Source organism: Onychostoma macrolepis, chromosome 16 (assembly GCF_012432095.1).
Source record: "Onychostoma macrolepis isolate SWU-2019 chromosome 16, ASM1243209v1, whole genome shotgun sequence".
NCBI lineage: Eukaryota > Metazoa > Chordata > Actinopteri > Cypriniformes > Cyprinidae > Onychostoma > Onychostoma macrolepis.
Window position 1 is genome coordinate 18223144 of NC_081170.1, and position 15915 is coordinate 18239058.

The 15915-nt window shown below is 36.5% G+C and overlaps 1 protein-coding gene across 3 annotated transcripts in view; it reads left to right on the forward strand.

Moving 5' to 3' along the window:
- Positions 1-5937: 5937 nt before the first annotated feature.
- Positions 5938-15915, forward strand: part of si:dkey-246i14.3 (ephrin A4) — a 52828-nt gene continuing 42850 nt past the window's right edge. For 2 of the 3 annotated variants that reach the window (XM_058748062.1, XM_058748060.1), the window contains exon 1: positions 5938-6548. In XM_058748062.1, coding sequence (XP_058604045.1) covers positions 6430-6548 — 119 coding nt within the window. In that variant the 5' untranslated portion in view covers positions 5938-6429. The remainder of the gene's footprint in view (positions 6549-15915) is intronic. The other variant, XM_058748061.1, reaches the window with a different exon arrangement.

Below are 15915 nucleotides of genomic sequence, written 5' to 3' on the forward strand. Positions count from 1 at the left end.
GCATTGATATAAAAACCTTGATATCTCAAATAAATGTAACTTTTCATTCATCAAAGAATCCTGAAAATGTTAAGCAGCACAACTGTTTTCAACTAATGATTATGATAAGAAAAATGTCTCTTGAGCACTAAAAAATAAAATGTAAAAAAATTGCATGCTATGGAGTGCTTAAAAATCTAAACCTTTTTAACCTTTACAAGCCCAGGTCGTGTAGTGTAACACTTCTAATAACTATCATTATGAACATAACTCAAAAATGAAAATCCTGTCATTTACTCACTCTCACGTGACAGGGTTTTCATGTTTGGGTGAACTATTCCTTTTAACTATTATAATTGCATCATTTAATGCTTAACAGATCATTGAGAATGTTAGAAATTAGTTGGAAATGTACTGCAATTAAAATGTACACAAACAGGGTAGTATGTTAATGCTTTCTGAACATACAGTAGCATTGGTGCTACAGAGGTTGAAAGTTTGTAGAACAGGTCACAATTGTCAATTAACTTCACTTACAAACAAGCACACAACAAACTCTTGCTTCACACAAACAAGCAGCTGTGTCTCAAACACATGCAAAACTTTATTGCGTGCATGCTATTGGTACATTAATTTATCGCACAGACCATAGCGTGTACAACATATACATCTCACTGTACAGCCCTGACTAAGGAGTATTTCTTGATGTTTTTTTAGAAAATAAAATTGAAGGCACTACATACAAAAAAATGCTTAATGTTATTGTTATTTTATTAAGCCTACACAAAAGATTTATATTTCTGTCATTCGTCCTTGTGCATTTACATTATATTCGAAAAGAAAAAAAGAAGGTTTGACTACTTGCTTGTTCAGATGATGTCTTTCATATGTCTCGTAGGACCTTCTTTTTCTCTCGGTGGAGCTAGTCATATCCGCTCTGATATGGTGATCGCAGGAAAAAACAACGAGTGGACCCCAAACCATCACAGTCATTAGAGGCCTCTCAACTGTCCTTAAGCACAAATGAAGCAACTTCAGAGATATATGCACCTAAATAAATTAAATGTATTCACATACTCGGCAGAAATATGTAAATGCAGATATTTTCACCTATGCAAGCTTGATTTTGTCCATTTATTATGTTTTGAATTGTTTAAGACTGCAATTCATTATGCAAAAATTACTTCTTGCATTCTCAGCATTGCCTTAAATGGATAGTTCACCCAGAAGTTAACATTTTGTCATCATTAACTCACCCTCATGTTGTTCCAAACCTGTATGAGTTTCTTTAATCTGTTGAACACAAAAGAAGATATTTTGAAGAATGTTTGCAACCTAACAGTTGCCGGTACCCACTGACTTCCATAGTTTTTTTTCAGTCAGGGAAGTGGTTACCAGCAACTGTTTGGAACTATCCCTTTAAAGGGAGTCTGCTTAAAGTAATTTTTCAGGTCAACTACTGTGTCATGGCACAACAACAGTTTGAAGAAATTCTTGCTAAACAAGTTAGCAAAATCCAGTGGGTTTCATTCACATATAATTAATAATAATTGATTATTTTGTTATTGTGCGCACAGGAGACATCCACCCTCCCAAAAACAGAGAACCCCGCGGCTTGAGCTATAACATGGCTTTTCTTACTCTTTCACTGTATGTGATGAATAAATATTTTTAAGATGAAATATCTATAGTATGCAATACAATTTCACCCTAATACAATTATAAGGGCACCCAGACTATTGTGATTTTTTGTGTACGTGTTGTTTCAGTTTTTTATTTAAAAAAAACAAACAAACAAAAAAATGTATTATTATTTTAGTATGAAATTATAGGTGAATCATTATTTGTTTGTGAAAATGTTTGTAAGCCGATTTCATGCACAAATTTGTCTAGACAATATTGATGAATGAGACACAATGAAAATAGAGAAGAATGAGAAATACTAACACAACTGGTTAAATGGCACCGACATTTTAAGGTAACTCTATCACCCCTGGAGTACTTGGGTTGTTAACAGCAAGACCAATGCAGGAGAGAACGTCAACTATTGCATACTTGCATAAAGTATGCTTCTAGCATAAAACTGCACAGTCAAACAATTCAACCATTTTAAGCATTCATGCCCCAGTGCATGCTGGGATGATCGCGAATGAGACTGAACCACAAAAAAAGACTTGTTTTTCAGTGTATAGGCCTATCTGAACACAACTCACTTTCTTTGCATGTTCATATGACCTAAAAAAAAATAATCTGAGTACACTACAATATTTTAGCTCCTGAAAGTTGCTGGAACTTCAGTATAGTAGGCAAACATAAATAACTGCAATAATCAAGCAATTCTTTGATGTTTTATTTTTCACCAGGAATCATTTTACAGTGCATGTTGGCAGTCTGTCAACCTGCGCTCTTGTTCAGCTTACTAAAACGACATAAAACAGGAGCAGGGTGAGGTGGGGACGCAAGTTTTGGAACAACACCTGATTGCAGGAGCAGGAAACGCACTTCAGTGCAGCTCCTGGAGGAGCACAAGGTGACTGTTCCCCGTTTAGCCCCGATTCTTAATTACCGCAGCACTGCTGAGACTCCCACACAATAGCCCAGACCCGGCCCACATGGACCACTGGCACCCAGATATTCATTTATATAAATCAGAGCTCTGCTGCGCTGCAGATATGACCTCCACAAGGGCTCTCAGCTGCGCTCCACCGCCACAAAAACCTGGATATTTCCTGTTAATTCCGAGACAGGACAAAACTGCGGTCAGGAAATGACACAGACTCAGATACGAAGGCCCAGGCGTGAATACCTCTCTCCGGTGTATGGGCCGCTATTATCATGCTGCTTTATTAATTAGATAATAACCAAAGAGGCCAATTCAGGCCTCGGCGGGTGAGACCTTTTGTGTAATTATCCCACGTTCGTGAGAGTGAGGGAACAAGGAATTCTGCTTCATTGTCGGGGGACTGCAAATGCTCCAGAGGGACAAATCACACAGGGGAAGACTCCGCCGCACGATCATGTGATATTAATGAGAAGAGGACAGGGGAATTAATAGGCTGTGCCATAGCGGGGGAAAGACTTGGAAGAATTAGCAACCGAATATACCCACCGCCGTGCTTCCCAGCGTCACTGGCGAACACTCTCCACCTGCCGCTAAGAGTGATGGGCCTGCCGCACTGCTGGTCTTACCTGCCTCGCATTACTCACATCTTGGGCTGGTAATTTAACACGTGCAGATAATAACAAGGGACCACCGACTGCTGCCGCACACGGTGGCCACGGTGATTACTGCCTGAACACGCACTCTCCCGGGATATCTGTCGTCAGCAAGGTGAATTAATTCTGCCTCTCCCTTACCTATCAACACATTCACACGTACACATACAAACACTAAACATGTAGACTCCCACAGAGACGAGCAGGACCTCAGCCAAAGTCTTCAGAAGCTAATAACGCAGTTCAAACAAGATCAAGGATACGTCCTCGTGCACTACAGAAGTATGGAATAATGTCACTTCATCCTTGGGATTCTGAAAGAAAGTGCAAAAGGGAACAATAAAAAGAATAAAGACATACAAAGTATGCGGAAACAACACATTGAGAAGGACAAAAGTAACTGAATAGGGCTAATGCTGATACACGCTAAATGCGCTTAATACATTCCCAATGGTGAAGGAAAACAGCTCTTTTCATGAATAACCAGTTTCTGAGGAGGAGAATTAGGGTGTGTATTAACTGTGGAGATTTTGCTGCCAAACAAATGTCCTTTACGTTCAGTGGTTTTAAAATGGATCTGTTTAAATGTTGTTATGGAGCTAGTTATTCTGGTTAATCTATAATTTGGTGACAACAGCTAAACAAAAACATGATCATAATTGAAACATGATATAATTAGGCCTATATAATAGATCTATTATATAACAGATAACTCCGTTTTTAACAATTTTCAAAAATCATGGTTTTTTTTTATTGTGCTTTCCAATTAATCTCAGTTAAACTGCAGTTGGGTTATTTTGATTAGGTTAAAAATAACAAAAAATACAGCTAACTAAGCATAAAAAAAAACATGATTTTTGAAAATTAAAAGAAAAAAGTTTTTGCAAATAAACTTCATATATTATTAAAAATAATATAATATACATAAACACACATACATTATTACATACACACACACACACGCACGTTTGTTTTTGTGAAAAGTGGGGACATCCCATAGGTGTAATGGTTTTTATACTGTACAAACTGTATGTGCTATTATCCTACACCTAAACCTACCCCTTACAGGAAACTTCGTGCATTTTTACTTTCTCAAAAAAACAAACAAACAAACAAACAAACAAACTCACTCTGTATGAGTGTTTTGAAAAATGGGGACATGGGGCAATGTTCTCATAAGTCACCTTCTCCTTGTAATACCTATGTCATACCCATATCATTATACAAATTTATGTCCTCATCTGTCACACACACACACACACACACACAAAACACCATTAAAAAGTCAGTAATGTTTTTAAAAAGTGTCTCATGCTCTCCAAAGCTGCAATGCTTTAGTGACACTGAATGAGTTTGGAAACATGGTTTTTAATTGGTAAAATGATCACACTTTATATTAGGTGGCCTTAACTACTATGTACATACATCAAAAAATAAGTACAATGTACTTATTGTGGTCATATTGTATTTCAAAACACGTTTGCTGCTATATTGAGGTGGGATATGGGTAAGGTTAGGGACAAGTTTGGTGTTATGGGTAGGTTTAAGGGTGGGTTAAGGTATAAGGGATGGGTCAACAGTGTAATTATAAATGTAATTACAGAAATTAATTACAGATGTATTTACATGTAGTTATTTTTAAATATATAAGTACAATGTAAAAACATGTATTTACACAATATGTGCATTGTATCAAATGATTAATTTAAATTTAAGTACACAGTAGTTAAGGCCACCTAATATAAAGTGGGACCGGTAAAATTGTTATTTAATATTTGTTAGTGTTTTTTTTGTGTGTGTATTAGCACTGTAATGTGTTGAGGATTGGTGTAAATTAAAGGGGTTTTAAAAGTAAAAAAAAAAATAAAAATGCTGCATTTATTTTGTCGAATAAAGTAAAAGCATTAATATTGTGAAATATTGTTATAATTTAACTATATAACTTTTTAGCTAAATTACATTAAGCTTTTAACTAAAATAACTTCAATTTAATATAACTTTTTTGTTGTTGTTTTTTAATCTATTTATATAATATATTTTAAAATGCAGTTTATTCCTGTGATGGCAAAGCTGAATTTTCAGGCAGTCATTACTCCAGTCTTCAGTGTCACACGGTCCTTCAAAAATCATTGTAATATGCTGATTTGGTGTCATAACATAAATTGCATATTATTATTCCTGTTGAAAACAGCGATGTTGCTTAATATATGTATATATATATATATATAACATTTATCACATTCTGAATGTCTTTATGGACATTATAAAACTTAATTTCTTTAATATAAATATAATTTCTTTATATACAATATAAATTTTTATAATCCATAAATCCACAGTGGTTACTGCAGTATTCACTCTATTAAATACAAAATACGAATGCAAAAGAATACAAAATAGAATACAATAGGAAATATTAGGCAGAATGAGGTCTCAGTCACCATTCACTCTCATTTTATAAATTGTGGTCACCACAAGTTTTACAACTTTTTACTGTATCATCAACAGTGCAACATATGTTAAATCTGAACAAAAATGACTGCACGAGGCAAAAGTTCACGAGGAAAAAACTTACTTGAAAGACTTTTATCCTACATTCAGTGAAAGTGGAGCTGTCAGGGCACTGTGCAGCACACCTTCAAAAACTATGGAATGTTGGCCCCACCCATTATATCTTTGATTGGTTCAAAGTTTTAAAGACACGCCCCCGTGTCCTCCGCCCTACCCAGAAACGCACTCCGGTCACTCCTAATCACTGTCAACTATCAACGGCCGTGATTGAGAGCGTCCTGCGACTACAAACAATTGTCTCCTTTTCCTTTCATGAGAACTTTGGAGTTGTTGTCAAACTTGGACCTTATGAACCAACACTGGATTTACATTTGAAGAAAAACAAGTTAGCTTCATGTCAGAGTAAAGTGGAATACTTATCAAATCTTCACAAGGAAATACTAAACATCGTAAGGAATCGCAATAATGTTTCTTTATGAACTTGTCTCACACGTCAGCATATGTTTCGCATCTTCATAAACTTAAGCATGTAACCTCTTGTTGCATTTAGTAAGCATAACATGCCTCTGTTCCTTAGTAAATGCGTTCAGATTTCCTAAAGACTCGGAATTTGCGTTTCTCCTCTAGTCCAGTAAAGTTCTGCAACTGGTTTTGATTCAAAACTGAGTCTCACCTCAGTTTAAACTTATATCAGCCGCCCACAAGAGCTGGTCGACTTCAGTCATGAATGTGCCAAGGTGCTCTGGAGTTTGCGCTATGATGAGAGTTCTGGCTCTGTTTATTCACGTTATGTCAACGACAGCAAAGAGACACGTTGTATACTGGAACTCCACAAATACACGGTAAGATCACAATTACTTTTAATTCATACTCATCGTGTTGACTGTTTCCAATTAAGCTTATTACGCAGGATTGCGGTTGTGTTCCCTGTGCGTAATTCAGCGCGCGGCGCTCTTCAGGATCTCAGCCCAGTGAATGTGAAGTGACTAAGCCCAAAAACGCTCCCAGATTTGTGTTGCTTCATGTCTGCAGCCTAAAACACACCTGCACCTATTTTAAAGGGTTTAAGTGTGGTAACGTGTCCTCCCATGCCTCACTGTTTCCTCTAGTCAAACTTTGATCTATTTATCCTTAAAGGTACATTCAGTCATTTCTGATAATTAAAGTTTTATGCATGGGAGGGGGGAAGTGCACTCACATTAGAAGAAGGTTAAGAAAAACAGCTGTTTTATTCTACATGGGGCCTGTGGTCACCTTATGGGCGCTGCCATTTTGAAATCACATGATCATGCAACCAATAATAACAACATGTTTAATTTATATAGATGTTCAGTCTGTGCTGAAGGTATTTTACAAAGTCACAGAAGATAAAGGCTGCAGCATAAAGCATATATGGCTACTTCCCTACTATATGTTATGTGGGAAGCAGTATGTCAAATAATTAGTAGTTTTGATTACACAGCATTTAGAAATCATTACGCATAAATAAATGGATGCTTTTTTTATCCCATGAGGCCATTGGGGTGGAATGTCATATTTGTTAATGACAGGAAACAGTCATGCAGCTGATGTTGTAGGTCAGACGTAGTAATTCCAGATTGTATTCATACTTTATGCATACTTTAACATATTTAGTTTTAATATGGATGAAAACATGCAGTGTGTGATTTCCAGTGTTGCTATTGTTAACTAAAACTAATAAAAATAGTTTTCATTAATTGGAATAAATCTAATACAGAATTAAAATGAAAAACATTGAAATGTTGCAACTGCATTGGAAAATAAGTTGGAAAATAAGTTTATTTGAAATTATTAAAACAAAAATTAATATAAAAGCAAAATAAAAATAGAAAAAAACCTAATAAAAATGACACAACCACATAAAATGACTGAACCTAAAAAGAAAATTTAAAATATAAAAATATAAGCTAATTCAAAATATTAATAAATACTACAATAGTATATAAGTAATAACAGTATATAAATAATAGTTAACAAAATAGATCCAGAATCTAAGAATGTCCATTATATGGATGCTTGCAGGATGAGACTGAGGAAAACAAACAAAAAGGATCAAAACAAAAGATAAACAAACAGCTTCGGTGTGAAGCGGCAGCAGTTAGTAATTATCTTGTGTATCTGTGTTCCAATTTCATTAATTGGGATCAGGGGTCAGAGCTTTTGTATCTGTTGAATGGGCGAATCAACTATATGCTGTAAAATCCAATGCCCTTCCGCTCCTTACAGTCTGCTGAACAATTTCTCTAGGTTTGATCAATTAGTGCTGAACGTAGCACTAATTAAATAAATCAATGTTAATGATGTGTGTGCATATCAGCTCTCTTCCTGTAGTGCCACAGATCTGTCCTCTGTCTTACTCTATGATGGTTTAATTGGTGTCTTTTGTCAGACTGATGGCACGCTCACCTGCCACTCCAGGTGTTATCTCGGTCTGGATTGGCTGTTTGGTTTAGGACAGCCTGGAGGGCCAGCTGTGCTCCGCCCCTCTCGGAACGCCTCGGACACGGGAATCCATCCATATGGACTTGTGTTTCAGCAACAGGCCTCATGTAGTGACACGCAAATCGTTAAAATGCTTGAAACTAGTTGTTTTGTCATAGATCATTAATTTCTCATCAGAGAAAGATGGCTTTTTAAGATTTTACAAATTTGTTGTTTGGCTTTCAGTTTATTATTTATATGATAGAGATGAGAGATTAATTTGCTCTTAGCTTGTGGGCTCACTGATTTTTTTTTTTTGCATGCTAACACGTACAAATCTCCACTTGCATTCGGTGTAGTCGTGTTTAGTCTCCACTTGCATTCAGTGTAGTCGTGTTTAGTCTTGTTATGCAGTGATGTGGCTTATTAACAGATTTAGACAAAGGCATCTGCAGATTAAACGTCAACTCCTTTGCTTCACAGTTCTCCAGTGCTGCAAACAATGAACACGTTGCACAGACATTGATTTGCTGTTTACACCAAATATTGTAATATAACCAGATTAATGAGCCTCGGTTTTTGGAGACATGAGTGCTGCAAGGTAGTCATGTTTAGCTTGCAGTATTTCATCACATCAATACTTTGGAAAGAGTGGGAGAAAGACTTTTAGGTTTCTGTCTGTGTTTGGTGTGTATGTGTGATATTTTTATATATATATATTTATATATTTTTTTTTTTTCCCCCTCCTCTTTAATCTCCACTCCTGCCTTTCAGTTGTAACTGAGCTGTGAACTGCTGTGAGAAACTTGTTGCTTTTCCTTTATCAGCTGGCGTTTTAGATGGCCTGCCAGGTGGATAAAGCTTATAACGCGTGCTTTGCTCTTATCTGTCACGCTCTTTCAGCTCACCCCTTTATTTCCTCATGTTTTCTTACGATCTTAACCTGAAAGTTTGAAACCTGATGCGACGGCTGAGTGTGAACATACAGTGGAGATTTCTGACTTAACTTAAAATGAAACTTCACACACTTATGTCATTCCAAACCTGTATGACTTTCCTTCTGTGGAACACAAAAAGAGATATTCTGAAGTCAGTGCTAAAAAATTGAATAGAAATATAAAAAAGAACCAATAAAAATAACAGCACATAACATATAATTACTAAAACTTAAATTAAATGAATGAAAAATATGAAAAAGCTAATTCCAATTATAATAGTATGATAATATATGATACATGATACTAAAACAGCACTGATTCATTGATTTTTACCCTAATTGTTGTGACCGAATCATTGAGTTGAGCTCAAGGACCATAAACAGATCATTTAGACTGGGTTTGTTAACTGGATCAGATAATTCATTGAAAAGATCCTGCTTTAAAATAATTATTTATTCATGAATTGGACACTATTGTGCCAAGAAGAACCAAGGCTGATGAGATTTTCACAAAATAAATAATTTTCAATGAATGTTTGCCATACAGATCTATCGTATTGCTTCAGAAGATTTAACATATAGAGTCTGGACCACTTTTATAATGCTTTTGCTGCCTTTTTGAAGCTTGAAACCTTCATTTTACACCCATTCTAACTGCATGGAAAAGTGTGAACAGTGGATTCTCCAGGACAGAAAGTTGTACAGGTTTGGAACGACATGAGGGTGGTGACAAAAGCTTCTGGTCCTTATAGGCACAAGCTCGAAAGGCAAAGGTTTTAAGTACGTCAGTGATATAAAACCTCTACATTTTCCAAATTCAGCTTTTTATATCTGTGTGTTCATCTCTCGTGTGTGAGTCACTTACTCAACAAGTTTGAACACATTTCTAATACTCTTGAAATTCCAAGTGCCTCTTTCTCAACACCTCCCTTTTACCTCTCACGGCTACATGTTTCCGAACAGAATGCAAAAAATGGTATTTATTTTAATTGCTCATTTTGAAATAAATCAATTAATACCCGAGGAACTTTGAATAATTTGCGTTTGTGCGCAATGGTGGATTGTGTGATTGCATGAGTGTTAATTCATGCATACGAACGCATCAACCCCCCATACACACACACCCCAAATACAACGTAGTATGTTTTCTCATCATTTCAACAGCGAGAGGTGGGTTTGGACCTCTCAGGCAGCACGGGGGCGGACGCACCCATGCGCATGCAAATGTAAATTAAGGCTTGAAGATCAACTGTAATTTTGCTCAATCAGGGCTGCCGTGATTGGACCCCTAAGCACGTCTCGTGCTTGGCGAGGACTTCCACAATTTTCGGATAATCTCCCTACTACTTCTATAAATCATTAGCTACGAGAACCTGTGAACTGTAATCAACAAACCTACTCAGAAATAATCACACTCAGGCTCGCATTCAAAGGGAAGTAAGAAAGTGAACTCCCTGCTGCTTTCGCTCGCTCGCTGGTTATTATGTGGTTGACTGTATAGTTTAATGCATCATAGCGGATTGTGTAATTATCCATATGAATGGAACTATATTTACTTCAGGTTTGTTTTCGTCTGTGCTGCCCAGCGTCTGCCCGTAACCTTCAGGAATCTGCAGCATGTTGTCGTAAACGGGCATTTCCCGATAATGTAGATGACCTAAGAAATGGTTAGGCTGCATAAATCAAAAGAAAGTATTGCGAAAACAGGAAATATTCCTCAACTTTGTACTCGACAACCTCAACCATGTCCTTATCACATTTTTTCCTGCTGTGTAACTGAAATATGTTCCGAGAAACATACCCTCGCAGAGCTAGATATAGTCTCTGCTTTTAATTCCCAAGTAACATTTTTTTTTTTTGATGGCACATTTTCCTTCCTTTGTATTGCAATATTTTCCTTGGCTTACATATGTGACTGAAAACTTACTTTTGAAATTGCTCAGTTTGTAACTGTGCATCTTTCAGGAGATGTTCCTCTTTCCTCAGTGGTTTCCTATCAGTCTGTACTGTAAAGGCCACCTGGCCCAGTGGGCATGAAGAGATTTTGGAGGTTCATAGAGGGACTTTACAGACAGACTCTGTCCTATGGCTTGTTCCCGATTCGCTGAGGTCCAATCGGCTTCTTTGAAGAAGTCCCAACTGATATAAGTTTATGGACTAAGCATGAAACGGATATAATCTTATAAAATGGGTCTTGAGCGGTGGAATTTGGCCAGACCTGGTATGGGATAACCTTTCAATCTACCTTGGAGAAAGTCATATTTTGTTGCCTGTTTAATATTATAATTTAGCGATATTATGAGTTTCAGATTTCTCTGTGTGATTGCGCAGGGCCGGCTTCCCAGCCGTCCCGCTGCACACGGCGAAGAGAGAGTTTCCATATTTTCTCCCTTGCCTGGATATTTGGCTAATACCCACCATACAGATGTTATCAGCAAGTACACTCCATTATCTCACACCTCCACATTGGCCAATAGCGCTTCTCTCAGCGTGACCACATCAATATCACTCTCCAGTTCGCTATCCTTTGCATGCCTGGTTTTGTGCACATGTGCATGCATGCGCCGTTGCGTTATTAGAGGCCGAGTATGTTGCCAGTCTGTATGCCAGCCAGTGGCCTGAATGTGTCTTTTGGAAGATAAAATGAAGTTTTTAAGTGCTATGTGTAAATTCATTTTCTTGGAGTCGGAAGAAATAGGTTGTTATTTATTAAAGAAGTTTTGGAGCCACACAGTGTCTTTTGCCAACTTGCAAGAAAAATGGGGAACCAGTGCCAAGACAAAACAGCCATTGTCTTTCAAAAAATGAAACATTAAGGAGCTAATGTACTTTCTAGTTGCCAAATTAGAGAACTGCTTGATATGGTTGTTCAGAAACTCTTAAGCTTATTGAGTGCTGCTTGCTTTAGCTTCTAGTCACTGTTAAGTGACTGTGATCCTTATTGTAATTGCCATATATAAGTTTTTGCAGTTCAGTTGTAAACTGATGGTACTGTGTGAGCCTGATTGCTTAGTGTTTGTAAATATTATTGACTAATTCATCAACTGGTTCATAAGAGTCATTTCACAAATCAATGGAGCTCGCAAGATGATGCGAGTCATAAAGTTCCTGAATTGTCACATGTTTATTTTTTGTTGCATTTGTGTCTATTTGCCATCTGGAGCCCTGAAAAACAAGCAATCTCCATGCTTTTATAGGCCTGAATATAAAATATTTTTATTATGTACAGTAAGCAGCTGATTCACCTCACTAATGCTACTGAAGCATAAAGACACAGAATGTGGTAATTGGACTGCATGCATATTTTCACTAGGACTGTTTTTTTACTCATATTGTCAGGGAGTTGTTCACACCGGTTTGTGTTCGATGAGGAATGCAGGGGTGGATATAGCTGTGGTTGAGGATTCATAACTGAAACCGTGTTTTGTTCTTTTTCACTGGACTTAACCTCAGGGTGCCCTCTTCAAAATACCTCCAACTCAGTACCTGCACCGACACTTCAACGGGCAAACCGAATTACTGCGGGATATGGGGGTTTTACTGTGTTTGTACAATTGTATTAGCCTGGCTGGGAGATATTGCGTTTCTAGCATCGCCTGTTGTGAGGCATCAAATGTGGACCGGAAATCTTATTGTTTTGGCTTTCAATATTACACATGCAGAATTGTTTAATGGAAAAGCTACTTTCTCTAGGGAAACACACACATGCACACACGCATAGCTCTCGTTCCTGTGTGGGATGTATAAGATGTTCTGTTTCTTTGAGACTTTGATCTTATGTGGTGTCCTCCTTTTGCTGCGAATGGACATGTATTATCTGAGAGACAGGGAGAGAAGTGGCCTGATAAACTGTTTAAGCTAGACCCTACATAGGTCTGTGCCAGCTTGTGTTGTCTGAGAAATTCCGACACATTTCTTTCCTACCATTCCAGGACCATCAACTAGGCTACTCATTCCAGTTTTCTAATGTGGTGTTCTAGTTGTGTCTGCACAAGCATATTTAAATTATACACTACAATTCAAAAGTTTGAGGTCGGTAATATTGTTTTAAAGACAGTAATACTTTCAGCAAGAATGCATTAAAATGAAGTGACAGTTTATATTGTACCAGTGATTTCTGTTTCAAATAAATGCTGTTCTTGAAAAAAGATCAATGTTTTTAGCACTGAATCAGTGTTTTTTTAATGTTCCTTGAGCAACAAATCAAAATTATTTAACTGAAGACACTGAATATTGGGGTATTGTCTGCTGAAAATTAAGCTTTGCCATTACAGGAATAAATTACTGTTTAATAATATTTCATAACATTTTTGTTGTTACTTTTTACTTTTTTATTTTAATTTATTTAATTTTTGTTTTGTTGTTGTTGTATTTCCTAAAATACGTACTCTACATTCTTGTGAAATTAAGTGCATTATATATTAGGTTTGTCATGCTCAAATACGAGTGAATGGATTTAACAAACCTTTCAAAGAAAGAATTTATTGCATATTTTCTACTGTGGAGTAATTTCCATTTATATAATACATTTTTTTTTAAAAAGTAGGATTTATTGTCTGAACAAAGAATTGCTTTTGTTATTTTTATTATGAAATCTAATTGGTCAGTAACCGTTTACATATTCACCAATTTCTGTGAAGTAGCCTATTAGTAGTGAAAAGGTTAATCATAAACTAACCAATAGTCCAGCATTTAGTTATCTTTTTGCTTGGTTATTCATTACCAAAAAGCAAATCATATCACTATTTCATTAGCTGTTGTTATACTGCCACAATATATCTGTGTGCAAGCAGAGTGTAGACTGTAAAATGCAGATATAGGACAATAGTGTCCTAGTGTAATTGATTCAATGTTTTGTTTGTGAACAAACCTAGTGGACCTCTAGCTGTCATGTTTATGTAAGTGTTTTTTGGCTTTGCATTCATATAGTTTATGAAGAGCCAGTTGTGTATCTATGTGGTTGACTGAAGTGTAGCAATGTGTGTATAATGGGTGTGTGTTGATTTGTGGTTCAGAATCTTATCTTCCTGTCAAACCACTTAATTATCAATAGTGTTGATTTTCTCCAACGCTTTATTTTGCAACTTGAAAAAGTAGCCATTTGCTTATCTGATTCCTGCATCACCCCTTTAAAGTCAACATGAAATCAAAATTGACCCTATTTTCTTAATCAATGCATGTCCTTGGCCTTGTGAATGATTCATCAGTGCATGTTCTTCCAAAGAAAGTAGTATTTCTTCTCTTAAAAACACATTCTTCTGAAATTACTTTCCTTCGAACTGATTTCAATGAGGCCTTGTGGGTTATTAAATAATATTAGCAAACAGCCAAATAGCGTTTTGGGTGTTATTTTAGCAACCTGTCATTTAGGTGTCTGTTTCCTAAAAACATAGTTAGCCAATCTCAATCTGATAGCAGATGTTATCACAGTTTGACGTCATTAACAACAGTTGTAATTAATGTGGTTTGAAAGACGGATGTGTAACAACGTTCCTATGTTTCTAGAAACGGTGACTAGCTAGTTAGTTTCTCCAGAGTCTCACCCTAATTTTAATGCTGTCAAAAATCACAGAAGAAAAATGGGTTGCGAACAACATTTCAAGTCGCCTCAACATTCCTGGATACGCTGTTGACTCTTATTTTATTCTGCAATTCATCATTTCTCATTTTTCTAGTGCACACACTGGCACAGCAGAACATCCTGATAGTCCACCCTTCCTTGCCTCATTTCTGTCTTCCTTCCCTCTCTCTGCTGAGAAGGAAAATACATTATGCCCATTCTGAATGAGCAGAAAGAAGGCAAGCACATTATGTAGGGATGGCAGGAAGAGAATCAACAGTTTTCAGCGCCTGAATCTGTAGGGGAGCCCCTCTGGGGAAGAAGGGGTGAGGTGAGAAGAGGAGAGGGAGAGAGGAAGAGATGTCAGCAGGTATTACTATCACTGTCACTGTGCAGTCGTGGAGAGAAACACCCTCGTCATGCTTACTTACCCTAAAGGGAGAACATTTGGGGAATAGTGTGGATCATAAAATTTCCATATTGTGAATTTTGTCTATTTGTTTGTATGATTTGTGTGTACATTTCTAATAATTTTCCCTCCCCCATATTCTTTTTTTCTTTTTTTTCAGTAAGTATATATGTGAGTGGGTTTGGTTCGTTGTTGGTTCATTATTGTAGTGATTGTTAGATTGAGTATATATTAATTGAAATCAATCAAATCAATCAATGAAAATTTTGATATGAATGACATATTTAAAGTTTTTGGTGAAATTTAAATGTCTTATATCATTTGCTGATAAAAGCACCCAAAGTGCTGAATAGACAAGTAATGACTTTAGATATCAATATTTTATTTTATATTATTAAAAATAATTGGCCTGTAGTTTACATATACAGATGTGTGTGTGTGCGCGCGCATGTGTGTGTACACTTGGTATTGAATATAATGTTTACATTCGCTTATTATTTTATTATTATTTTTAACCAAATGTATAGATTTTCTCTATTTTTATCTTTTTTTTTTTTATCTTTTTTTTTTTTTTTTTTTTATTAAATCGAGATAATGTCCAACAAATACACAGTCCAGGTTCGTCTGTCCATTGTGTGAGAAGGATTCCAAAGGTTGACTAACAATTTCTTTTTTTGCTGCTGTGAAGTCCCAAAAGTCATTCTTGAAATAATGGCGCGGAGTCAAACATATCTCAGTACCCAACAAATATAACCGGTCCTGTGAGACCAAAAGGGTGAGAGAAAAAAAAAAACAATGCAAAAACATGCCTAAAGATCCTTGCGAACAGAGAGAAGACTTAGATACATATTCAGCACAAAA